Genomic DNA, 26,579 nt, shown 5'->3' on the forward strand with positions numbered 1-26,579 from the left:
TTTGTTTGTTTTCTTATATTTATTTATTTGACAGAGAGAGAGATCACAAGTAGGCAGAGTGGCAGGCAGAGGGAGAGGGGGAAGCAGGCTCCCTGCCGAGCAGGGAACCCGACGCGGGGCTCGATCCCAGGACCCTGAGATCATGACCTGAGCTGAAGGCAGAGGCTTTAACCCACTGAGCCACCCAGGTGCCCCTCCTTGTTTGTTTTGTCTTTCCTCCACTGGAATGTCAAGTTCTCGAGGGTGGGGAAAATTTCTTGGTCACCAAGACAACCCCAGCACCTAGCAAGTACTCCATAACCACTGTCGAATGAATTAATGGTTATGGTTTCTAACAGTGAAAAACTGCAAACAACCTTATTATTCACTAATAGAGGGTTCATCACAGAGATTATGATAGGATCACGTGACTGGATAGCACCTTCTATAGAGGAATATTTTATGGGAAGAAAAAATGGAAATCTTATTTTTGTAAAAAGAAGTGTCCATATTTGGTATTTAAAAAAAGAACTGCCACAGGTGCACCTGGCTGGCTCAGTCAGTAGAGCATGAGACTCTTGATCTCCGGGCTGTGAGTTCAAGCCCCATGTTGGGCACAGAGATGACTTAAAAATGTATATACTGCAGGGATTGGTATGAAAATATTAATAGTATTGTCTCAGGGGGACGGCTAAGTGATTTTTCTCTCATTCCTTTTGCAAGAATGATTTCTATGTAAACAGTTTTCTAGAGTAAAAGAAGTATTACTTTAACAGTAACAAAAGTTATTCTAAATGAAGTTATATAAGAATATCCTGGTATGTGGGGTGGAAAATAATGGGGTTTGGGTAGGTAGTCCTTGCAGATCAAGAGTCTGAGTTGACCTCCTTTCTGGTTTCAGCTATTGGAAGTCTGAGGAATGATCCTGTGGAGTCTGTGCAGTCTTTGGTCGATACAACTCTGAAAAAAATTGATGAATATATTAACCCCGGGTTTGTCTCTACTTCCAGGATGAGCCAGCTGAGTAATAACATCTTCAAAGTCACTGGCATGAAAACCCCAAAAAGAAAGAAGCGGTTGTTTAAGAGTGTCAAACGGGAAAGAGATGACAATCAGAAAATCTGGAAGTGGCTTCAAAGCCCTCTGAATTCACTGCGCAAGTGGTATAATAGGAGGGTGAAAAATATTCCAGTCATAATAGGCAATTCAGAGAAATAGTCAGTATGGTCATAGGTCCCGACGTCTGGAAGTCCACCTGCAGAGGCCGGGCCCACCTAAACTAAGTTGCTCCAGCTGCTCTGGGACTAAAGCCTTTTCCATTTGTTCGTCCAGATGTCAGGACTTTGCCTCCCAGTAGCTCTCCAACCATAGTCCCACTGGATGGGCTACTTTGGGATTACACCGAAGGAGGCACTTTTGATCTTAGAAGACACAGTGTGTTTCTGGTCCTTTGTCTCCCTTGGGGATTGCTGGCCACCAGCATATTCATTTGTCAATAAAACTTATTTTCTCATCCTAAGACGAGATGATGTTCATCTTGGTTTTGGGGGGCTGGGGAGAAACTCAAGTGACAGGGATGGCTCTGGAACTATCTCCTTCAACCTTCAGGTAAAGTTTTGAATGATAAGAGGGAGGCAGAATTGGGTGGCAGAACAGCGTGGCCCCTAGTGTCCAATCTCGTTTTTTCTCCCCCCACACACACACTGGATGAAATTCCCAGGCCTGACACACTACGTTCAGATTTCAGGTTGGAGCAGAAAAAGGCGGGCTGTGGGTGTGAACATCGGAGTGGCAATAACTCCAGCCTGATCTCTCTCACCGAAGAAAGCGCATTTGGATTGCGATGGATGACATTCTTGGTGGGATAACTTTGAGTCCATTCTAATTTTTTTTCTAATTTTTAAAGATTTATTTATTTATTTGAGAGAGAGAGAGAGGGAGAAAGAGGGAAGGAGCAGAGGGAGAGGTAGAAGGAGAGGGAGAGAGAATCCTGAAGTAGACTCCCTGCTGAGCAAGGAGCCTGGTGCAGGGCTCGATCCCATGTCCCAGGGATGTGACCCAAGTGGAAATCAAGAGTCAGACACTCAAGGGACTGAGCCACTCAGGTGCCCTGAGGGCAATAATTTTTTTTTCCCCACAAGGGCCCTGACATTTAGGCTACTGGAACTCAATTCTGAAAAGTTTGAAAGATATGGAAAGAGGGGGATGTGGGTGGCTCAGTTGGTTAAGCCTCTGACTCTTGATCTTAGCCCAGCTCTTGATCTCAGGGTCATGAGCTCAGACCCCACCCTGGGTTCCACACTGGGCATGGAGCCTACTTAAAAACATAAACAATAGGTTGGAGGTGGGGGGAAAGGTGTGGAAAGACCAAAGAACTAGTTCCCACTTTGGTCAAACTGATTAATTTGACTCTGAAGTTAACTTTGAAAGTTAACTTTGAAGTTAACCATGATCAGGATGGTTTTGATTGCTTCTAAATTTTATGAACTTTTATATAATATCCTTCTAAAACTGTTTTCCTCATATTTAAAAATGAGAATGTTTGAACTTACTTTATAGGCTTTATGGAATGAAATGAGATAGCCATATACTTGGTACATGGCTTAATAAATGGCTCTCATTCTTACCTGGGTATGACAGTTAATTTTGTGTCATTGTGGATGGGCCACAGTGCCCACGTAGTTGGTTAAACTTTATTCTGGATGTTTCTATGGGGATGCCTTTGGATGAGATTAACATTGCAATTATAAATAAGTAAATCAGATTGCCCTCTATAATGTGGGTGGGCCTCATTCAATCAGTTGAAGACCTGAATAGAATGAAAAAACTGACCTCCTGAGAGCAAGAAGGAATTCTGCCAGCAGATGACCTTTGGACTTGAACTGCAACATGAGCTCTTCCCTGTGTCTCCAGGCTGATGGTCCAACCTGCAGATTTTGGACTTGCTGGCCTCCATAATCGGCAATTCCTTAAATCAGTCTCTTTCTCCCTTACCCTTTCTACACACACACACACACACACACAGGCCCTATTGGTTCTGTTTCTCTGGAGAATCTTGACTAATACAGTAGTTATAAGGCAGCTTCCTCTGAGTCAAGAGAGAAGTGTCATTTCTTTGGGATGACTAAGAGGGGAGTTGGTGGGCGTTGGTAGGAAAGCTAAACTTTAAAGGAGAAAGACTACTCTGACCTAGCTATCAAACCAAAGCACTGAGACTTCCAGTGCTTTGCATATTGGCATTTGCCCCACTGGCCTTCAGCCTAGCTATACGCTCCATCTTTGACTTTCTGACTTTCATTTCAATTTCCTTCAAACGTGGACTTCTCAGGATACCCCCAACTTTGTCATGATCTCTAATTCTTGCCACTGCTCCCTGGCTGTACATTCTGTACGAAGATAGCTGCCCTCTCTGGATCCAGGTTTTCGTAGGGCCCCTAGTCTTGCATTTGGGGAGGGCCTTGACCAAATCAGCTGAAGAAAGTGGTCAACGGCAGGGGGAGAAGTTGCACGCTCGCTTGGTCCGATGTCAGCATCCTGTCTTCCTTTGAACAGTTCCCCTCCTCCTGCCTTCTAGCATGCATCTCTCCCTTGTTCCCCTTCTCCCCTCCAGCTCCTTGAATGGATGCAGTACTTCTGCTCCTCCAACCTCTTCATCATTTAGGCTCTTCTTAAACCATGCTAAGTGATTTTGTTCCAACTACTGTACTGACTCTCCTGCCTTAAGTTACCAGGGGAATTTTTTTCTAGTTATTTTTCTCCCTGACCTTGCCATATCCAATATTTTTGATCATTTTCTCTTTTGCTCTCATGATGACCTTAATTTGCCCTCTGCTGCTCTAATGAATCAATTCCTCACTTCCTTTCCCTGGTTGGGACCATTTCTTGAAGGTCATTCCTTGCTTTTATCCTCTTTTTTTTTAAATTGTGTTAAAATATACATGATGTAAGATTAACTCTATTAACCATTTTTAAGTGTACAGCTTAGTGTTAACTGCGTTTACTTTGTTGTGCAACTGATGTCCAGAATCCCTTCCTCTCACAACACTGAAACACCCTGCCCATTAAACAACAGTTCCCAATTTCCCATTCAACTCAGCCCTTAGTAACTTCCATTCTACTTTCTGTCTCTATGAATTTGGCTACTCTGGGTACCTCATGTAAGTAGAATCCTACAGTATTTGTCTTTTTGTGACTGGCTTATTTCGCTTATCACAATGTGTTGGTTAATTTTTCGTGTCAATTGGAGTGGGTCATGGTGTCCAAATATTTGGTCAAACATTTTCTGGATGTTTCTATGAAGATTTTTAAAAATAGATTTTATCATTTAGTTGAGAGAGAGCATGTGCAAGAGGTGGGAGGAGTAGAGGGGGAAGAAGAGGGAGGGGAAAAGACTCTTAAGCAAACTCCACACAGATCCTGACTTGGGGGGGCTCGATCTCACAACCTTGAGATCATTAGCTGCGCTGAGACCAAGAGTCGGATGTTTAACTGACTGAGCCACCTAGGTGCACCGTGAGGGTAGTTTTTAGATGTGATTGACATTGCAATGTGTGAACTCTGAGTAGAGCAGATTATGCTCCATAATGTGGGTCAGCTGCATTTAATCAGGTGAAGGTCCTTTAACAGAACAAGGGGAGATTCCTCAGAGCAAGAAGAGATTGTACCAGCCCACAGCCTTTGAACCTGAAATGCTCCCCTTCCCTGAGCCTCCAGCCTGCCTGCTGGCTTACCTTATCAGATTTTGGCCTTGCCAAACCTCCACTGTGTGAGCCAATTCCTTAAAATAAATCTCTCTATACATCGTATTGAGCCTGTCTCTCTGGATAAGCCTGTCGTGTCCTCGTTCACCCACGTTGTAACGTATGTCACAATATCCTTTCATTTAAAGGCTGGAAAATATTCCATTGTATGTAAATATCACATTTTGTTCATTCATTCGCCTGTTGATGGACACTTGGGTCCCTTCCACCTTTCAGCTATTGTGAATAATGTGCCCAAAACATGTGTGTACAAATACCTATTCAGGTCCCTGTGTTCACGGCTTGTGGGTCGATACCAGGAAGTGGAATTGCTGGATCATATGGTAATTCTGTATCTAATTGTCTGGGAAACCATCATACTGCTCCATAGTAGCTACACCATTTTCCTTCCCACCAGTAGTGTATAAGGTTCCAATTTCTCCTTACTCACCCTCGTTATTTTCTGTATGTCCTCACAGTAGCCATCCCAGTGGGTATAAGGTGGTATCTCATTGTGGTTTTGGCTGCATTTCCCTAGTGATGAGTGATGTGAGTGACGCTGAGCATCTTTTCATGTGCTTCTTGGCTATTTGGGCCATGCGAATAGCTTTGTCCGGAGAAATGTCTATTCAGACACTTGGCCCATTCTTTAATTGGGCTGGTTTTGTTGTTGCTGCTGTTGAGTTGTAGGAGATGTTTACGTATTCTAAATATTAGCCTTTTATCAGATGTAGGATTTGCCGGTATTTTCTCCCATTTGTTAAGAGGCTTTTCACTGTTGATTGTGTTTTTGATGCACAGAAGTTTGTTTTTTTTTTAATATTTATATATTTATTTGACACACAGAGAGAGAAATCACAAGTGGGCGGAGAGGCAGGCAAAGAGAGAGGGGGAAGCAGGGTCCATGCTGAGCTGAGAGCCCGATGCGGGGCTCGATCCCAGGACCCTGAGATCATGACCCGAGCCAAAGGCAGAGGCTTTAACCCACTGAGCCACCCAGGCGCCCGATGCACAGAAGTTTTAAAGTTTATTGTTGTCCAATTTATCCATTTTACCTTTGTTACCTTTATGCTTTTGGAATCCTATCTGAGAAATCATTGCCAAATCCAAATCCCCTATGTTTTCTTCTGAGTTTTATACTTTTAGCTTTTACATTTAAATCATTTTAGATTAATCTTCTTTTTTTTTTTTAAGTGGGCTCCATCCCCATCATGGAGCCCAGTGTGGGGCTTGAACTCATGACCCTGAGATCAAGACCTGAGCTGAGATCAGTAACTCAACTGACTGAGCCATCCAGGTGCCCCAGGTTAATTTTTTATTTGGTATAAGGTAAGGGTCTGACTTCATTTTTTGCAAGTCTCCCTATTTTTAAAAACTGTTCACATCTTCAGAAATTTTATCGCTCATCGAGGCTTTCGTTCTTTTACCCAGAGGTGATCAAATTCATATACCCAGCCTCTGCCTTTTTCCTGAACTCTAGTCCTCCATTTTCAAACACCACTGAAGACCTCATAGAAACACTGGGGAGGGGGGCAGCCTATAAATTCAGTCGGACAAGTGAGATTGACCTATTTTGTTTTTTTAAATATTTCATTTATTTATTTGTCAGAGAGAGAGTGAGTGAGCACACAGGCAGGGAGAGCGGCAGGCAGAGGGAGAAGCAGGCTCCCCACTGAGCAAGGAGCCCGATGTGGGGCTCAATCCCAGGACCCTGGGATCATGACCTGAGCTGAAAGCAGTTGCTTAGCAACTGAGTCACCCAGGTATCCCTGAGACCAACCTGTTATATGAGGAAACAGAATGTATCCTATGCCCACTAGAGTGTGGCTTAGTGAGGAAAAGTTATATACCTAGATATATACCAGACCTAGTAATCAAGACACTAGGGCTCAGAGAAGTATTACTAGAGTACATCCTGCACTGTTCCAGGGAGAGGCACATGGAGTCGGCGGGTGGGACAAATCTGCTCTCTGGAGGTCCTCTCTCTCTCTTTTTTGTAAGTAGCCTCCACACCCACTTTTCAAGTGGGGCTTGAACTCACAACCCTGAGGTCAAGACCTGAGCTGAAATCAAGACTCAGAGACTTCATGGATTGAGCCACCAAGGTGCCCCTGGAGGTTTTCTCTTATTATGACAGGCTCATTTCATGGAGCTTCCTAGTGCCTAGGTGGTGATGTTTCACTCAAATTCCTGTGTTTTCCTTGTTCTGATTCTATGCTTACCAAGCAATCTTCCAGTTCACATTGGCTTCCCAAATAGGAAGACATGAATTTTTTCACTCACTGGAAATGGCTCCTTTATAAATGAATCCAATAACAGAGGTGTAAATTTAGTGATCGTGCACTTGTATGATATGAACTTTCTGAGTTTACTAAGATAATTCAACTTCTGGACTGATGCTCTGTCGGTATCCATTGAATGAATGAATAGGACAACCAGGCTGTACCCTGGAAAAAGTTGCCTTTGAGAGGCCCTGGTCCTGCTTGTAACACGGCATGTAACTAATGTGTACCCCATCAAACTGCATAACTTCAGATATCTCAAAGGTAGGATATTCCTATCCCTCTTCAAAATTCATTATTCATCCTGACCTCATTTCTGCTCTTGCAATTGCCAAAGGCCCAAATCTCAAAATTTGATTCACAGCTAGAACCCAGCTTTACTTATTATTAGATTTTATTTATTTATTGTTAGATTTATATTACAGTTCTATCTAAAGGGGATCCAAGAAAACTTATAATAAAAGCATGGGATTACTAAAACCAAACCCAATTTATATTAGTGTTAACCTTTGTTGAGCTTTTATAACATGGGATACCTGGAGCTAAGCCCTCAATGTTACCAAGATGATTTCATTTATCTCAAAAGACTCCCGGGAGGTTGGTCTTGCTATTATCTCCATTATATAACCGAGAAAACTGAGGCCCAGAGGCCTTAAACAGCTTGCCGGAGTCACCGAGACTGTTAACTGTGGATCTGAACCCAGATGGTCTGACTACTAGAGAGTGTACTTAAAATGATCAAGAAGTAATAAAGAAAAAAAAATTAAGTATCAAAAAACACTGGCCAATGGGGGGCAGCTGGGTGGCTCAGTCAGTTGTCTCTGACTTTCGGTTTCAGCTCAGGTCATGATCTCAGGAGTCCTGAGATCAAGTCTGCATCAGGCTGGGTGCTCAGCAGGGAGTCTGCTTGAGATTCTGTCTCCCTCTGCCCCTCCCCCTACTTGGATGGGTGGGCACGTGAGCTTGCTCTCTCTCTCTCTCTCTCAAATAAATACATAAATCTTAAAAAAATACCCACTGGCCAATGAAAAACTAAAACAACGCACATTTAGTTTTGAGATTATTAGCAGAGTTGAAGAGGAACATATAATAGGCTTAAGGAGCTCTTGATGCAGAGAACATAGGCAAAAGGAAATATAGATACAATTAAATTTCCTTCTAACTTGCGGCCCATTGACAAATATTTGAGACCGGCAGAAACTGACATTCCTCTAGCAACTGCCAACTCTTAATGTTAATGCCTTGCTAGAGAGGAAAACTACCTTAGCTTGACAATAGCAAGGCCTCCAGGATCCTAAATGTTTACTGATCTTTAACATAACGAAAATCCTTTTAGAGACTTCCTTTGTCTCTACCTCCCCCCCCCACCCCCCGCAACAATTTAAAAGTATACAATCCATCACTCCTCATAACCCCAGTGCAGCTTTTCTCCGCAACAGTCCTGGTCCCTATGCTTTAAAAAAAACCACCTTTTTTTGAACCAAAACCATTTCAAGAATTCTGCCGTGACCGTTTGCTCCTGGACCCCATCAAATCACAATAGCTCTCACTGTTGAGTTATAGAAAGCATATTTGTACATGACATTTTTTTTTTCCTCCCTGGCCTTGAGTTTAGGGAGGAGTTTGTTAAGAAGGTCTTTGAGCTAATTCAATGAATGACACTATCTGAAGCTATTTAATAAGAAATGCAGAGGTGGACCACATAGGTCTAACAGTCTTGATTTTACCTTCAGGACAAAGTGCAGGGTCTAATGTGAGGGGTGTCTATCTTATAGATGATCCATGGGGTGGGGATGAGGAGAGGATAGAGGGTGACCTGCAGGTTTATAGCCTCATAGTAACTGCCTCCATCCTCTCATTTCTATTGCTGCCACCCTTGAAAGTGTGGATCCCTATTGCATGGTCTGGTTTATTGTGCAATATAAGGGCCTATTTAGCCAGAGGGATTCCATCTTGGGTTAAACAGTGATTTTGTTGTTTATGCAGTAAAACTTAAACTGACCCTGCACCCCCTCAGGGACTTACTTAAAAGCAAGCCCGAGAAACCAGTCCCAGGTAACAAAGCCCAGATACAAGGGTGGGTCAGGCCAGGTGGAGATGTCCAATAAGTGGGGGGGTGCGCATACTGTCTCAGTTACCAAGGAGTATGGGCCCCATCTTTTGGGCACCAATTTTGACCAAGGTGATAGGCTAGTTCAAATATCTACTAGGGTAAATTGTAATTCAATTGGCCACCTGTGTGTGACCTAGTATGACTGTGCAGCTTTCTCTGTGTGTTACAATCTCATTGGCCACCTGTGTGTAGCCAGGCCCAACCACATGGCCCTTGCCCTTTAAAAGTTTCGGTAAGGCGGTGGGGGGGGGGGGGAGAGTCACCCTCTTTGTAAGAGGCGCGGCCTCGGCCGGTTGGTTTGATTCTTGATGCTTGGCGAGAAATAAAGTTTTGCTTGACCTTCGCTTTGTATCAGTCTCGCTCCTTTAATCAAGGACCCATTAGTGGGGGACCTTTCACACAACCTGGCTTGTGTGCTTGCTTCTGGTCTCTCTCCCTTCCAAAACACCATTTGAGATAGGGAAATTGAAGGGCTTCATTAAAAAATCTGCTTTTTGCTTCTCCGGCTTCTATCCTTGCTAGGACCAGCCCCCTACTTTAACCCATGCCTCGTAGTGCAAATAATGTAGGTCCTCCTTTGGAAGAGACAGGGGGTTTATGACTTCTTTGGAGTAACTAACATCTAAGGAAGGAGCAGGTGCACATAACCGGAAGAAGTCATCCTATGTGTGTTCCAGACCATGGGCGCTAGACATCTTGACACCAAGATCCCCTGCCTTCAAGGAATAACATCTGGGCCCTCATCTTTGTTTTAACTGGTTCCTGGATGCCTGAGAGAATACATACCCCAGACCCCAAACATAGACAAGACTCTCTCTCCTTTCCTTTCTGAGTCTCCCAGATACTCTGTAGGGGCACTCTTTCATACCTCCAATAAACTTGGCTTTTATCTCCTGCTGGGCTCACATTTGATTACTACCCTGTGCGCAGCCAGGGGCCCTTCCGGCTGGTCCATCGGGACCCCCCTCTGAGTCCAGGGGCCTGGTCTGCTGGCATCACTTCCACATTGCTTCCGGCTTAATATTTCCAAGACATTGCTTTTTCAATTTTGCCCCTCCGTTCAAAAACATTTCAGTGACTTGCAAATTGCGTACAGTATGTTAAAAAGGAAACAACAGGTCCAAAATGTTGTCACTTAGGCCAAATCAATAAACCAAGAATCAATACCTAATCTAGTTGCAATTTGAACCCCCAAGAATTTAATCTTTAACCAATCAGTCAACAGGGAATTTGCTGGTCAATGACCGGGAAATTTACTGATATATCCCTTCCCCTCCCTTTGAGGTGGGGGTAGGGGTCAACCTTGCCAAAACAATTCATTCCTCGCTAACAAATTCCTTTCTTCCTTTTAAATGCCTTCTTTGTCTTTAAAAACCTTACTTTTGTTTAAATCAGTGGCGCTCCTCTCCGCTTCCTAGATGGGATGAGTGAATTGTTTAAAAAAGCCAATTAGATCTTCAATTTACTTGTTTGAATTTTATTTTGTTTTTACAAGTATGAAGTCTAAATGTATCACCTTGCTATTTAAAGTCTTCCTCAACCAGACCCTGACTTACCTTCTTGAGTCTTATCTTCTCCAATTCCTTCAATGGTGCTTCTTAAATCAGAGGCTTCAATACCCTAGGAGAGTGTGTGTGTGTGTGTGTGTGTGTGTGTGTGTGTGTGTGTGTGTGTGTGTGTGGCTAGAGACAGAGGGAACTTTGAAGCAATAGGGCCAAAACCTAGTGAGCATTATCTCTAAGAGTCAAGTTTACCAGATGACAGTTACTCTAAAAAAAATTCTTTTTTCTAAAACATGCTATAGAGTGCAATATTACATCAACTTTAAAGCTAAAAGCAAGGCATCAGGGACCTTTTTGGGATTTTGGTGGGCCACATCTCAATACCCCATTACTTTCTTATTAACTTCGAACTACCCCAGTCACTGGTAGTCAGAAGTACTCAAAAATTACTGACACCGGAATTGATGTGGGAAACGAAGAAGGAAAATTATTAAATTTCATTACTACCTATGGCCCATTGACAAGTCCTTGAAACAGGAAGAGTGACATTTCTCTAGGGACTCAACTGCCTCCATGTTGACACTTTGCTAAGGGAAAAAGACAATCCTAGCCATCCCCCACCCCAAAATCCTGTAAGCCCTTTTTAACATATAAATTCCTTTGGAAATTTCCTTTATCTCTAGACCCCTAAGATATGTGTTGGCGATCATCCCCCAAGCATATGGCCCACCGATATGCATCTAAAGGGTCTCATGACTAAGGTTTTTTTAGACAGTAACAAATGACCTTTTCCCAACAAGCCAGCCTCCTTAAGGTCCTGGAAACCCTGCTTTCAAAATTCCTTAGAGACTTGCATTATCCCTAGCTCTCTCCCAGCTTGAAAGAATATAATGGGCCACTCCTCATGACTCCATTGCAGCTCTTTCTGCCCACAGGTCCTGTCCCGTGCTTTAATAAAATCACCTTTTTGCACCAAAGATGTTTCAATAATTCTTTCTTGGCGTGGGCTTTGAACCCTAATGTTCTTTCCGACATCAGAATCACCTTTTATAAACTCCCACTTTTATGTAGTTTTTAACTTTTATGATTTTATGCAGTTTTTAACACTCTTTCCTCTTCCTGAAAGCCTTTCCTTCAAATTCCAGCAAACTATCCCTAACATCCCTTCATCCTGCTGGGAAATCACACCAATTACCTGTGTCATTCCGCAGGAGCACTTAGTACAAAATGTCTCCTTTATCATTTCTTAGGATCATTCTGTGATATTGTGGTAATAAATATGTATTTGGTATTTGTCCCCATTCCTAGCACAGAACTCCTAAGATCCTTGGGATTTACTGAGATAGATGTAGGTGTGTTATGTTAATGTAGTGATATTTGGAAGGCCCCTAGTAACCCAAGGATGGAGGTTGGTTGCCAGGGGAACCAACCAAGAGATTAAAAGGTTGGAACTTTAGTCCCACCCCCAGACCTCTTAGGAAGGGAGAGGGCCTGGAGATAAAAAAAATAATCAATCACAAATGGCTAATGATTTAATCAATCATGCCTGCATAATGAAACTTCCGTAAAACCCCAAAAGTAGTGGGTTCAGAGATCTTCTGTTAGTGAATGCATGCAGGTCCTGGGAGAGTGGTACCACCAGAGAAGGCATGGAAGATTCCCACATAACCTTGCCCTATGCATCTTTTTCATCTGGGTTTTATAATAAACTGGTGACCTAGTAAGCAAATGTTTCCCTGACTCTCTATAGCAAATCAATCTGACTGGGGTTGGGGTCCTGGGAACCTCCCATCATCTAAGCCCAGTGGGTCAGAGGCGTAGGTAACAACCTAGACCTGTAATTGGTGTCTGAAGTGGGGGCAGGAGCAGTCTTGTAGGACTGAGCCCTTAACCCATAGGATCTAATGCTATCTCCAGATAGTATCACTGGACATACTTTCAGAAAGTTGATAGGCATCAGGTGTAGTTTTATTTCCAGACTAAACAAAGGAGAACCCAATTCCAGAGATGTGAAGGTGTCATGTTTGTTCTCCTATCTAGAAGCTCCTGATAGCGGGGCTGGTGCTTTACTAGATTTCCTTGCTTCCTTCCCTTCAGGGTAGTACCTGGCACTACGTGGGAACAATAACCTAAACTCTCCTAGAGTGCTTTAATCTACACGATTTCAGGATATCCAAGACCATGCACAACCCTGTCGAGGTGACCGAGGCAGATGCCGTCCATTTTAGAGGGAAAATAACTTGAGGTTCACCCGTAAGGCCTGACAAGAGCCGGGACAAGAATACGGGTTTTCTGATTTGTGGTTACAGCACGTCGTCCTTTGGGTGCTGGCCAATATTTGATCAATATTGGCCAATTTGATCCAGTCAAGCAACTGTTGAGCTCAGTACATTTGGTGCCAGTCAGAGGAAGATCACTAAAACATCCTGCATCTGGCAGGAGAGCAAAGGGAGAAAGCCCAGAATTCTGACCCCAACCTCTAGGGTGCTGTCAGGACAACGGTTTCCCGCGCCAGGGGCAAAAAAAAAAAAAAAATTCCCGCTGGATCCACTGGGCAGGCCCCGAGGTACACAAGGCGAAACAGCCCACCCGCCCCTCCCCGTTCCGGACTGCGCAGGCGCAGTGGCGCGGGGGCGTGGCGACGCAGTACGCTCCTCCCGGGGACCCACGCTGACGGAGGTGCGCCGCGATTTGAAATTCCGGGACCTTCTGCTCGACCTCGTCGTCCGCCAGGCTTCAGCGAAGCAGTCCCGCAGGCGAAGAAGGTGAGCGTGGTGCCGCGTGAGGATGAGGCGAAGCGAGAGGATAGACGGTAGACGCCAGTGGAAGCGCAGACGCGGCGGGCGGTTGTGCAGAGGGGCAGGGCGAGCCCGGAGCGGGAAAATTCGGTTCTGGAGCCGGAGGGGCGGGACCAACGTGTGATTGGCAGGCTAGGAACCAGGCGAGGGGGAAGGGCGGACTCAGGAGGGCGGGACCTGCAGTCGCCGTAGAGCTGCGCTTAGGCGTAAGAACAACTACCGCGCGTCGGGGGCTTCAGTTTAGCCTGGCTGTGCTAAGGCACTTGTCATCAATTGCCTTATTTAGTGATCACTACAACGCTATAAGTGAGTGTTGTTACCTGTTTCTCTTTTACAGATGAAGAGACTGAGGCTTAGGGATATTAACATGAGCTGGGATCCCGGACTTGGCCCCTGGAACCCGGGTCCCATACTATTGAAAGCTGTGCTTTACTGCCCGTCAGGGAATCGAGGTGAAGTAGGGGTCAGTCTAGAGGACTGGGATGAATGGAATTGACCAGAATGTTGGAGGAGGTGTCCTAAATGTGGAAATAAATGCAAATAGGTAGCAGGTTCTTCTTAGATATTGTGAGAGCCCCGAGGGTGGAGCTGGGAAACAGCTCTGGGGACAGAAGGCTCCAGCAGGGTGGCCCAAGTTGCGGGCCAGATCTTGGAGCGCTGCTGTTGTGCTCTGAGTTAGCAGCAGGTGTGGAGAAGCTGTTCTTCTGGGCTGTGTTGTCTCCCAAGTGTGTGAAGTTAAAGTGTTTTAGGAACGTAACCGCACAATCGCTGCTGGCTTCAAGTTTTCTTGGGCTACCATAACAAAGTACCTTAGACTGGGGGCTTAACAGAGATTTGTTTTCTCACAGTTGCAGAGTCTGGGAAGTCTAAGGTGCTAGTGTATTTGGTTCCTTGTGAGAGCTCTGTTCCTGACTTGCAGACGGCCCGCTTCCTCATCCTCACATGGTGTGGAAAGAGAGTCCTCTTTCCCCTTCTTCTAAAGCCACCTGTCCTTGTAAGGATTAGGACCCCACCCTTAATGATTTTGTTTAACCTCAAAGCCCTATCTTCAAATACAGTCTATACTGTGCTGCTAACTCAGAGCACAACAGCAGTCCTCCAGGACCTGGCCCACAACCTGCTCATTCTCACCTTGCTGGAGCCTTCTGTCCTCCTCCCAGCTCCATCCTTGGGGCTCTCACAATATATACAGTATATATATGAATACATATGAATTTTGGGGGACACAATTCAGTCTGTAGCAATAGTTTATACACAAATAATGAGTGATGATTGAGAACTGAAGAAAATGAGCTTTCAGAACTAATCCTAGAACTATACCTGAGATGCTTTCATGTATTTTATCTGCTTTAATAAGTATCTGGCGTATGCCTTAGCACTCGTGGGGAATTCTAGGGAGAACTTGTGCCTGGGGTCGTGGTTGTCCACCACACAACCAACCTGAAGAGGTGAGAAAAAATCCCACCAAATGTCCTTAATAGCATTCAGTCAATCCATTATTCAAGCACTTATGCAAACGCTTCTTTAACTTGTGATTTAGCCTGTGCTGCTTCTGGAATAATGAGAGCCATAATTACCACCCACGGGGAAGTGAAATAATAATTACTTCTCTTCTGTATTGTTTCATGTTGTCATTCTGATGTTTAGTAACCAAGTCTTTCTTTTTAGTCAGCTTGCCCTGGTGGGAGGAAAAGGGATGAACTGTAAATCCCGGGGCCTTGGAGGTCTGGCAGATGGGGTTCAAGTCTTGGGTTCAAGCACTTGGTGAGTGACTGGGCAAGTCTCAACCTATCTGAGTCTCTGTGTTTTCATCTATAAAATAGAGTAATGAAAATATCACTCAGGGTTGCTGTGAAGTTCTATGAAAGCAGTTTGAAATCATTAAAGAACTGGCTCTTGGACTAGATATTTTAGTTGTGGAACCTCCTCTGCCCACACCTCTGAAGAACAGAAACCTCTACTTACTGCCACCATGTCAAGCTGGCTGTTCATTCCATCAGAATTTATTTGACTGCCTGCTAGGTGCCACAGTACCTACTCTGGTGCTGGGGGGCAGGGAGGAACCTGACAGACAGGGTTCCTCCTTTTATGCCACGTGTATTCTGGTAGGAAAGGGTTATAAATAAAAGAAGTTCAGATAGTGCTAAGAGCTATGAAGAAATTAAATACAGGGTAATGAGACAAAAGCGTGACTTCAAGCAGGGTGGTGTATGTGTGTTTGGATAGGGATTGGTATTTGACCCGGATTGGGTGGCCAAGTAGAGGGGGAGGCTTCTCAGAGAAGGCAGAGTCCTAAACGTCCATCATTTCCCAGGCAGGGGTGGAAGGGAGTGGGAAGCAGCAAATACGATTAGATCAAGCTGGGTACCTCACCAGTCTGTAGGCTGACCAGTGATCTAGTTTAAAAGGACAGGCAATGCTAATGAGATTTTTCTCTTGGGATTTTAGAACTAAAAAATGTGAAAAGAATTTCCCTTCTGAAGCTCAAAGGTAGAGGGTGCTGAAGAGACCCTGTGCCAGGCCAGGTCTGGGGTAGGCAGAAGCTATGAGTAAGCGGAGGAGGTCAGCGAGTGGGTCCATCTGGCATGTGACTGAGCAGCAGAAGGGCAATCTGTGGGTATTTACTTGCTGGAGAAGTTCGTGGAGCTCTCTTAGGATCTGGATTGCTTTGTAATTCTAGTCTGCAAGAAATCCCACTCTGCAGTGGCTTCTGTTGTAGGTTTTTGCAGGTTTTGCGTAATTTCTCAATATGTATATATATATATATATTTTAAGATTTTATGTATTTATTTGACAGAGAGAGATCATAAGTAGGCAGAGAGACAGGCAGAGAGAGTGAGAGGGAAGCAGGCTCCCTGCCCAGCAGAGAGCCCGGTGTGGGACTCGATCCCAGGACCCTGAGATCATGACCTGAGCCGAAGGCAGCGGCTTAAACCACTGAGCCACCCAGGCGCCCCACTCAATATGTATATTTTTATTAGATCTCCCTTCTGCCTCTGCTGGTTATCTCTTTCCAGATGAATGTGACTAAAAGAGACCCATATGGACTTTGGTGTGGATTCCTGGGTTTTCTCTTATTAACTCTGCCTTTGAACATTACTTAGTGTCTGGAAGCATGAGTACCCGACAACTGTGTCCTTACAGTGTTGTACAGGTTAATCAGGGTAATAATAGTAAAAAGGCCTGTGCAGTGTTTAACGCATATTAGGTGATCAAAATTTGTTAGATACCTTCCTCTTTTCTTCCTGTTTTTTTTTTCTTCTTTTTTTAATTATATGCCTCCCTCTCAGTATTAAGTGGTCTTAGTTTGTACGAGTCATCCTTTTTTTTTTTTTTTAAAGATTTTATTTATTTATTTGACAGAGAGATCACAAGTAGGCAGAGAGGCAGGCAGAGAGAGTGAGAGGGAAGCAGGCTCCCTGCAGAGCAGAGAGCCCGATGTGGGGCTCGATCCCAGGACCCCGAGATCATGACCTGAGCCGAAGGCAGCAGCTTCATCCACTGAGCCACCCAGGCGCCCCTGTACGAGTCATCCTTGTTCTCTCACCGCTGTCCTGTTAAGTGCTCCTCAACTATAACCGGAAGAGTGTCATGGCAGTTACCTTTCCCTTCATAAATGTACTGGCACCGGCACTGGTCTTATTGAAGCCAGTCATGTAGCCGATTGTAGGTGGATTTCAGACTGATTAGTACTTATACTTAGAAGAGATAGGCCTTCCAAATAGTTTGGAGCAGTGACTTCCAAAGAGAGTGTGGGAATCAGGATGGAAGGGTCAGTCCTCCACATGGTGATGAAAGGAAGAAAGGGTTGGGGTAGCTGGCTGGTTCAGTGGGTGGAACATGTGACTCCTGATCTCAGCATCATGAGTTCAAGCCCCATGTTGCATGGAGCCTACTTAAAATAAAGATTAAAAAAAAGAAATCTAAAGGAAGAAGGGGAAGAAGCTATCTTGGAGAAATTTGGTTCAGAAGAGGGGAAACAAGATCAAACATGGAGCTGAGAAGTTCTTAGACCTTGGCCTGGCAAGGAAAGAGAAATGCTGGGTCTTGAGGTAGGAAAGATGACATTAGGGTTTGAAGCTGATGGCCAAGAAAGAATTCTTGAGACATCTTTGGTGCAAAAAGTGATTTTATTAAAGCACGGAGACAAGATCCATGGGCAGAAAGAGCTGTAATGGGGTCATGAGGAGTGGCCCATTATATATTTTCAAGCTGGGAGGGGGCTAGGGATAATGTAAGTCTCTAAGGAATTTTGGAAGCAAATTTGGGAAAGGTCATTTATTACTGTCTAATAAAACCTTAGTCATGAGCCCCTTTAGATGTATGTCAGTGGGCCATATGCTTGGGGGATGATTGCCAACACCTATCTTGGGGTGTTTAGAGATAAAAGAAGTTTCCAAAGGACTTTTTTTTTTTTAAGATTTATTTATTTGTCAGAGAGAGAGAGCGTGCGCACACAAGCAGGCAGAGTGGCAGGCAGAGGTGAAGAGAGAAGCAGGCTCCCTGCCAAGCCAGGAGCCCGATGTGGGACTTGATCCCAGGACCCTGGGATCATGACCTGAGCCGAAGGCAGCGGCTTAACCGACTGAGCCACCCAGACATCCCTCCAGAGGAATTTTTGTATGTTAAAGTGGACTTACATGGGGGGGCAGTGGGGTAGTCAGGCTAGGATCACCTTTTGCCCTTAGCAAAGTATTAACATTGAGGCAGTTGAGTCTCTAGAGAATGTCACTCTCCCTGTTTCAGAGACTTCAGTGGGCTGTAGGTAGTAAGGAAATTTAGTAAGTTTTCTTTTGTCTTTGTTTTACACATTAGTCTCAGTGTTGGGGAGCTCTGGAATTCCAGCCAGGACTTACTCCCTGTCAGCAGAGCTCTCCCAGTCTGCAACCAGACTGGAAGCTCTTATTATTGAGGCTGGGAAGGCTTTAGGAGGCAGCTCTGATGTATTCTGGAAATGGAGGCCAGGACGAAGAAGCAAACTAAAGACTCCTTTGAGATACGGATATATGCGTGTATCCGTGCCACGTAAAGAACCGTACTGGTGATCCTCTGCCTATGTGTCATGATTTTACAGATCTTGGCAGCAGGAGTACGTGTGACAGCTTTGCCAGGCGAAGGCTGTGCTGCGGACATGTGCAGAACCATGCTGCACAGGTAGTCGGGAGCAACATCCTTGACCTCCAGGGCGCAGGTCCTCCAGACGAAGTCTCCACGCCTCTCCTGGAGGCATTAGGGTGTCCAAGAAGCAAGGAATCCCAGGTAAGATGGTAGGGCGGTTTCTGTTTCGGGGCTCTGCCGGGCTGTGTTCTGCACAGCCATTCTTGACAAATGTCACTCAATGGGTTGCCTGAGCTGGGTATGGCTTCGTGAGGACGTGCACCATGGGGAGAACATGGTCCCTGCTTGCAAAAAAGCCTACAGCCTGAGGAGAGATTCTGTAACTAGTCCTGAGACTACCCTTAGGAACTGCTCTAGATTTCAAGCCTTTTTTTTTCCCCCTTTAGGACGATGGCTAATAAAACTCAGGAGGTTGGTGGCATCCATTTCCCTTTTCCCTTCACACCCTATTCCATCCAGAAAGACTTCATGGCAGAGCTGTATCGGGTGTTGGAGGCTGGCAAGATTGGAATATTTGAGAGTCCGACTGGCACTGTAAGTATGGATCATCAGGAGGGTTCTGAGAGACCCTGATTATGACACCGTAGAAGCCACCTAGCATGCTTGTTAACCTAGGCAGAAATTTTCATGGTTTGAAGTTGGGCAAAGTTGTTCCCTCGGTTTACCTTTCTGAGTAACAGTCACTTCCTCTATTAAAGATTAAATGCAGCCCCAGGGTTTGAGAACAGTTAGGCTGAAGACAAAGGAGAATGTGAATGCCTATAGGAAACAAGACCTACAGCCCCAAAGCTTTCCAAATTGTTCTGGGCACACAAGTGCTCTGATGTTGAGAAACGAATTACCTTCGCTTTTTCACAGATTAAACATACTGGTTTAATCTTCAGGAACGAGGCTACTGAGTGCTGGAGAGATCCAGTCAAAGGCCTGTGAGCTTTTCCTTCCAGGAGTGGAATGACAGAGGGATTTATCAGAGGGTGGCCAGGAAGAGCAATAGAGCTATAGTGAGCAGCCCCCGCCTCTCCTTTAGAAAGTACTGTGTGATAGTGAGCATTGATGCGAAGGTCCCCCAGCCAGGCTGCAACCTCCTAGAGGTCCTCCATGTCCCTATCATCCCGTGGAGCTCGGCAAGTTCCATCCACAGGAGGCTCTCAGGCTGGTGCAGCAGGTCTTCTTCCCCTACCAGTCCCCTGAGATGGCTTTTAGTATCAGCAGTGACTTCCTGATTAGTAGATTTGGGTGTTTCGAGTCCTTATTTGACCTCTCTGCAACAGTTAGTGTTGTTGAACATATCCCTCTCCTTTGTTTAAAGTCATATGAAAAATCTAATAAAAAATAATGCATGCATGTCATTTAAAAGTCAAATTTATCAAACTTGGTTCTTTGGGCAGGTACTTTGAATTCTTTTAACTGGTTCCTAAGAAATATACTTGCATAGCATATCTGAAATTGTAAGCTTGGTGCTGTTTCTTGATTTATTCTAGTCATTGTGCCTTCCTCTTGTGATAGCTAAGATGTAGCTCTGTAACTGTTTCCTTTCCCTCCTGCGCCCCATCCTCCCGATGTAACTTATATGGAAAATTTTAGCCTCTGCTAAGTCAGGATGCTCTGATTATGGGTTTTCTTCTGGAATAATTTTTGTTTTCCCAGAGTTGAAAATTGCCTCTTAAAGTTTGTCTAGTTTTTAATATACCTACATCACTTTCTCACACCATCCAGGGGCCTCTCCGTATGCTAGTCCATCCTTAAAATTATAGCTTACTCAGGCTGCTCAGGTGCCATAACAAAATACCACAGACTGGGCGCTAAGAGGACAGAAATTTATTTCGCAGTTTGGGAGGCTGGCAAGTACAAGGTTTGGGTAGCTTCTGGCTTCTGGTGGGGACTCTTCCTTGGCTTGTAGGGGTCCCCCTTCCTACTGTGTCTTCACATGGTGGAGAGATCTTTGGTGTCTCTCCTCCTTTTATTGGGACATCAGTTTTATTAGATCAGGGCTCTGCCCTTAGGACCTCATTTAACTGTAATCCCCTCCCCGAAGGTCCTTTCTCCAGTACAGTCCCATGGCAATTAGGACTTCAACATACGAATTTGTGGGGGGGACACAGTTTGGTCTGTAGTAGTTACTAACTCCATTTTACCCTGGAGACTTTCTTCTCTATGTTCGCCTAAGATCTACTTCACAACTGTTATACTAGGGATTTCCTTTCTCTCCTTGAAAAAAAGAAAAATCAACTTTATATTGACATATAATAAAACATGCGCCTTTTAAATCCCCAAGTCAGTGAGTATTGACCGATGTAAACCCCCATAGAACCACGACCGCATGAAGATGGAAAACGTTTCCATCAGTCCCGGGTTTGTTGTGCCCTTGGCTGCTGTTCTTCCCCTCGCACACTCGCACTGCAGCCAGTGATGACCTCCCATCCTGCAGACGCGTTCTGTCTTTGTAAAGTTTCATGGGAATGGAATCATACAGTAAGTCCTGTCTGGTGACTGGCTTCTTATACTGGCTGAGTATATATTTTGGGGATTCATCCCTGTTGTGTGTATTCTTTTCTGGGTTGGATTTTCTGTTTACTGGATTCCATGTCTTCTTGGTTCACTTTTGTTTTGAAAGAGAACGTTCCTGAAGGGTCGCATGAAGGGGTAAGATTTTGAGACTTTGCTGGTCTGAAAATGTATCAATGTGCCTTTTCGCTTGTGTGATAGCCATTGGTTGGTTGGGTGTATAATTCTAGCGGCAGAGTGCTTTTCCCTCCCAGTTGTTCCCTCCACCCTCTGGTTTCCATTGTTGTTACTGGGAAGGACAGTGCAACCTGTACCTTGGTCCTTGGTGGCCTGGTCCACCTACCCCGCCCTCCAGAATTTCAGGATATCATGTGTCCTTTGTATTCCAAAACGTCGGTCATGGTTGGTGGTTTGGAAGAGTGCGGTCAGTTCTTTGTGTTGGCCTCTTGATGGGCACTTGCACCAGGAAGCTTCTCTCTTTCCATTCTGAGATGTTTTTACACATTGGATAATCTTCCTGGTACTCCCGTTCTTTGAGTTTGGACCTTCTGGTTAATCTCGTTACTATGTTTTCTTCTAATTGCCTGTCTTGTTGGGCATATTGGTTTGTTTTTGTTCTGTTTGGCTTTGAATTCTGCTTCTTGAAGATTCCTTTGACTTTGTTGTCCAGTCTTTCTCTTCAGTTTATTTCTGTTATTCTGTCTTTAATATTTAGGACCTCGTTCTTATTCTCTGCTTCTTAAAAATAGCATCCTGTTCTAGTCTCCCTGAAATAGTAATATCTTTCTGAGGATATCAATTAAAGTAGCATTTTTGAGTTTTTTCTACCCTGTGTCATCTCATTGTCCATCCTCCTCCCTCCCCCAGTTTGGGTTCTGTGCGTTGTTGAGAGGCTTTCCTCAAATGTCTGGTGACACTTGGCTGTCTTCTGTTGGTGTATAAGAAAAAGCCACTGCAGGGCTGGCTGGCAGGCCTGGGTTGCAGGCTGGCTGTGGGCTGATGGGCTGGTTTCTCTGTTGGGGCGTCCGATGATTAGCATCTGTGCGATGTCTCTCGAGCCATCTAGTTTTTCCGGAATAGGCTCCTTTAAACCCTTGCCTTCTGGTCCCAACCTGATGGCCAGTATTCTTCAGGATGTCTTGGGGAAGCGGCTTGAGGTGCATGGTCTTTCACTGTGTGTCCTGCTTTGGGTCTGGCCCTCTTCCACAGCTTTCACGAGACCCACCATCTCCAGAGCCCTCCTGGCTCAGCCCCTCCAGACGGTACACGTCCTGTCTCCTGCAGGGTGGGGACGTCCCTGGCAGTTTTGGGGCTTCTGAACAGGAATCGGGGGTAATCTCTGCAGGCACTCGGACTTAGCATCCTTTACTCCTCTCAGTTCCGGTTGTCTGCTTTCCATCTCTCCTAAAACCTGTTACTTTCCCTTCTTCCGCTTTCTTTGTTTCTGTGGGTTTTAAGCCTCTTTTATTCCTTTGCTGTAATTTTATCAGAAAAGAACACAGAAGATCATGTGTTCATTCTGTCCTCTTTAACCTGAAGGTTTAGGTCCCCATCTCAGGGCTCTGCAAGTTCCATGTAACCTGTTCCTCTGCTCAGCCCTTTCTTGTCGATGTTCTTGGTTCCAGGGCCTCCTGTCTTTGTGACTTAAATCGCTGTCCCATTCTGACATTGTCTAGATCACGCCTGTAGTAAGCACTTCTCCCCATCATTGGCGCCCCACTGCTCACAGGGGTGCCGTACTGTTACACACAGTGCCTCACCTTTGCCTCCGTGGCTGAGCTCCCCACTTAGCTCTTGATGCTGATGCTTCCCTTGTCCATGTCCCCTTTATAGCTTTTCATCAGTCCCCCACATTGTGCTGGCCTCTCCATCTGGATGGAGCCCTTGCTTCATGGGGAAATGTGACGCCTCATGGCCATGGTTCGTGTGTTAAGTTTGTGCCTGTGGGCATTTTCTAGAGAACTCTGTTTCCCAGCGTCAAGCCCAGTGCTCCCTACAGTGTGGGTGTTTAGAATGCATGAATGTACTTGGCGTAAACTTTAGAACTGTGATATCTTGGATGGTACCCCATGAAAAAACACTGTTCAAAGCTAGGTATGTTGTGGCTACTTTATTAAATTTATTTCCTAACATGAGCATTTGGTCATATATCCTTTTAACATTTTCCAGTTTAATTTTTGTTGTCTTATTAGAGGATACAGAATTGCAGGCCTCAGTTCTCCTTTCTCTTTGTGATAGAGTGTGCCTGCTGTGGTTGTGGAAAGATAACTCTGACATTCCCTTAGGAAGGTCCTCAGCTCCCTTTCCAGGGGAGGGTGCTGGCTCTCTGACCAGTTGTCTGACCCTGGGCCACTGTTACAGGGAGTGGTTCTCCTGACCCTAGCTTGCTGATAGCTAAAGCCAGTGGCTCCCCGTTTTCCTGTCAGTACAGAATTCCTCCAGCCGCTGCTCGGGAGGGCTGTTTAGAAGGCTTCACCATTCCGTATTTATCAAAAGCTGAGAGAAGTGGTATATGTGAGCTTTTCCAAAGATACGTCATCCATTCATTCTTCAGAAGTGCTCTTCTGTCGTAGGGCCTTTTAAGAATTTCATGAAATAGGGAACGCCTGAGTGGCTCAGTCGGTTAAGTGCCTGCCTTTGGCTCAGGTCATGATCCTGGTCCTGGGATCGAGTCCTGCATCAGGCTGCCTGCTCAGCGGGGAGCTTGCTTCTCCCTCTCCTGCTCCCCCTGCTCGTGTGTGTGCATGCGCGCTCTCTCTCTGACAAATAAATAAAATCTTTAAAAAAAAATAACTTCATGAAATAGGTTCTTATTCAAGAACACAATAATTTATTACTTAATAAAAGCAAAAAAGAAAGCCAGCTCCTATTGCTCACTTATGTACCAGCTGTTGTTCTAGTCCTGGTGTAGGTGTTCGCTTTTATGAACTTAATGCTTACGGCAATGCTGAGGAAGGTACTACATCTCTCTCTCTCTGTCACTTACACACACATATACAGTGCCTCCTTTTTTATCTTATTTCTTTAACTGTTCCCATTTTTGCCTGTGTGGAGCACACAGGCCTAGGGAGGTTAGCCTCAGGTCACAGAGCTGGTGAGTGGAAGAGCCAGTGTTTGGCCAGGCAGCCTGGAGTCTGAAGCCTTAGCTACTGTGCTCCACTCTATCCCCAACCCGACACACTGTGCATTTTACCTGCAGTTCGTTCAAGCCCATGTTAGGTTCAGGACCCCTCTGGATGCTCTGAGACCCCCTTGGGTTAAGCAGGCTCGGATAGTTGACTCCCTGACCAGAGCATGTTGGCTCCTGCAGAGGCTCATCTGAACTGAACTGCCCTTTGGATCCCAGAAGCAGCAGTTTTAGGGAAGGAGCCCATGCAGCAGCCTCCCAGAAGTTAGTGCTCCCACTGCCCTAACAGTGCTCCACGGGCTGGGGGCTTCACCCACAGACGCATACTCTCCCACAGCTCCGGAGGCCAGAAGTGCAGATGCAGGGTGTCGGCAGGGAGGGCTTTGAGAGCAGACTGTTCCGGCCCTCTCCTCAGTATGTCCGAGGCCAGCCTTCCCTGTCTCACCGCGTTGCCTTCCCTCTGGGCTTGCCGCGGTGGCCCAGTTTCCCCATTGTGTTAAGGACACCAGTCTTTTTTTTTTTTTTTTAAAGATTTTATTTATTTATTTGACAGAGAGAGATCACAAGTGGGCAGAGAGGCAAGCAGAGAGAGAGGAGGAAGCAGGCCTCCTACGGAGCAGAGAGCCCGATGCGGGGCTCGATCCCAGGACCCTGAGATCATGACCTGAGCCAAAGGCAGCAGCTTAATCCACTGAGCCACCCAGGTGCCCCTAAAGACACCAGTCTTAGTGGATCAGGGCCCTCCTCTTTCTTAACTACATGCGTCCGTAGTGACCCTATTTCCAAATAAGGTCACGTTCTGAGACATACAGTTAGGACTTAACGTATGAATTTGTGGGCGACACAGTTCAACCCACTGGGAGGACCCGTAGGGAATATTCTAGTCTTTAAATTAAGAATTGTGTTCTCCAGAGCAATTAGTTTGCTTTAAACATTTTTTGAAGACTGGATCTCATGGGACTGATCCTGTTCTGTCTGCACATGGCTGTATTAAAGCATAGAGCCAAATGTGGCTCCCCAGTGCGAGTATATAGGATTTCAAGCCATGTGTATTTGGCCTTAATTCTTTTTTGGGACTTTATCTAATTCCTCAGCTTCTACTTATGTTAACTTGCAGTACTTATATGTAACCTGAGAAGCCACAATAAATTATTTTAGGAATAGTGGGCTATATAATTAAGCCAGGAACTTTATTTTTATTTTTTTTTCTTATCTTTTCTGGCTGTCCTTTTGCTAAATCCCTTCCTGTCCTTTCTCAGGTTGGTCTTAGAGTGCTTTCTAATATTTAAAGTTAGACCTGCCTTGAAGGCTTTATTAAAATGAGAAATGTTACTTGGAAAGCTTTGGTTTTTGTTCTTGTTTTTGAAGACTTTTTTTCTTCTTGTAGGGAAAATCTTTAAGTCTTATTTGTGGGGCTCTTTCCTGGCTCCGTGATTTTGAGCAGAGGAAACATCAGGAAGAGGCACGTCTCCTTGAAACTGGAACTGTCCCCTTAAGTGACGGGAAGGAGCAACCCCTGTCTCTCTCATCCTCCTGCAAAGAGACCCCAGACACCCCGAGGCCTGCAGGAGAGCCTGACTGGGTGACTCAGTTTGTGCAGAAGAAAGAAGAAAGGGACCTGGTGGACCGCCTGAAGGTGAGCTGTGGGGTGACAGGAGCTGGGAGCCATCCAGGAAACAGGGCTTGGCTGGTGATTTGGGGTCGATTCTGGGGGTTAGCGTGTCCTTTGCCTGTGCAGTGCCTCCTTGAATCAGTGTGCTGCACCTGTGCTGTCTTTTCAAAGCTGATGTCAACGGGCCTTTCCTAGATGGGGTGCGCAGTTCCATTCACTACCCACCCACGGAAGGAGCCTCACCCTCACCCTTGGCAATGCAGTTCTGCGGCTGCAGACTCCATTAAGGGAATGAATTTGATTGAGAGGATGTGGCTTTGGGACGGAGTGTGTGGACCTCCCACACTGAGGGTCGGGGATGCTGTTGCCCCCTGGAGTGTTGCCCACGGAAGGGAGAACCGCCCTGCCCGGGACTCTTTAAGAAGGGCATGGTTGGGGACTTAAGCACCGGTTTTCTTTCTGGCTGCTTCACCCTCTAGGAGGAGCAGGTCAGGAGGAAGAAGCGAGAGGAGCGCCTGCAGCAGATTCGGCACAATGCACAGCTCAAGTATGCAGCCAAGCGCGTGGTGAGCGCCCTCTGCCGGGGTGGCGGGGACAGTGCGTGGGCGCTGTCGCTCCCCTGGGTGAGTGGCCAGGGCCAACTCCCAGCCCCCCCAATCTGAGTTCTTATCGCCCAGTAGCTGCAGCTTGAGCTGAGGTATTGATACCTTAGACACCAGGAGGCGAGCGAGGCCTGTGATAGTGGCATGTGTGTCGTCCTCAGTGGTAGCCGCTCAGAGGCCGCTCAGTCCGGGGGGCGGGGGT

General features: G+C 45.6%; 2 protein-coding genes across 7 annotated transcripts in view; both read left to right on the forward strand.

Moving 5' to 3' along the window:
- The window catches only part of LOC123946895 (maestro heat-like repeat-containing protein family member 1), a 71,379-nt gene extending 69,937 nt beyond the window's left edge, over nucleotides 1-1,442 (forward strand). Inside the window, exon 40 of the mRNA XM_046012762.1 lies at nucleotides 881-1,442. Coding sequence (XP_045868718.1) covers nucleotides 881-1,197 — 317 coding nt within the window. The 3' untranslated portion in view covers nucleotides 1,198-1,442. The remainder of the gene's footprint in view (nucleotides 1-880) is intronic.
- Nucleotides 1,443-13,618: 12,176 nt separating this feature from the next.
- DDX11 (DEAD/H-box helicase 11) overlaps nucleotides 13,619-26,579 on the forward strand; it is a 36,060-nt gene continuing 23,099 nt past the window's right edge. For all 6 annotated transcript variants that reach the window (XR_006819615.1, XM_046011694.1, XM_046011696.1 and 3 more), the window contains exons 1-5: nucleotides 13,619-13,719; nucleotides 18,488-18,672; nucleotides 18,918-19,065; nucleotides 25,551-25,799; nucleotides 26,255-26,341. Coding sequence is in view for 5 of the 6 variants with exons in the window: in XM_046011694.1 (XP_045867650.1) it covers nucleotides 18,922-19,065; nucleotides 25,551-25,799; nucleotides 26,255-26,341 (480 nt within the window). In the remaining variant the exon portion in view is untranslated. The remainder of the gene's footprint in view (nucleotides 13,720-18,487; nucleotides 18,673-18,917; nucleotides 19,066-25,550; nucleotides 25,800-26,254; nucleotides 26,342-26,579) is intronic.

Source organism: Meles meles, chromosome 7, assembly GCF_922984935.1.
Source record: "Meles meles chromosome 7, mMelMel3.1 paternal haplotype, whole genome shotgun sequence".
NCBI classification, from domain to species: Eukaryota; Metazoa; Chordata; class Mammalia; order Carnivora; family Mustelidae; genus Meles; species Meles meles.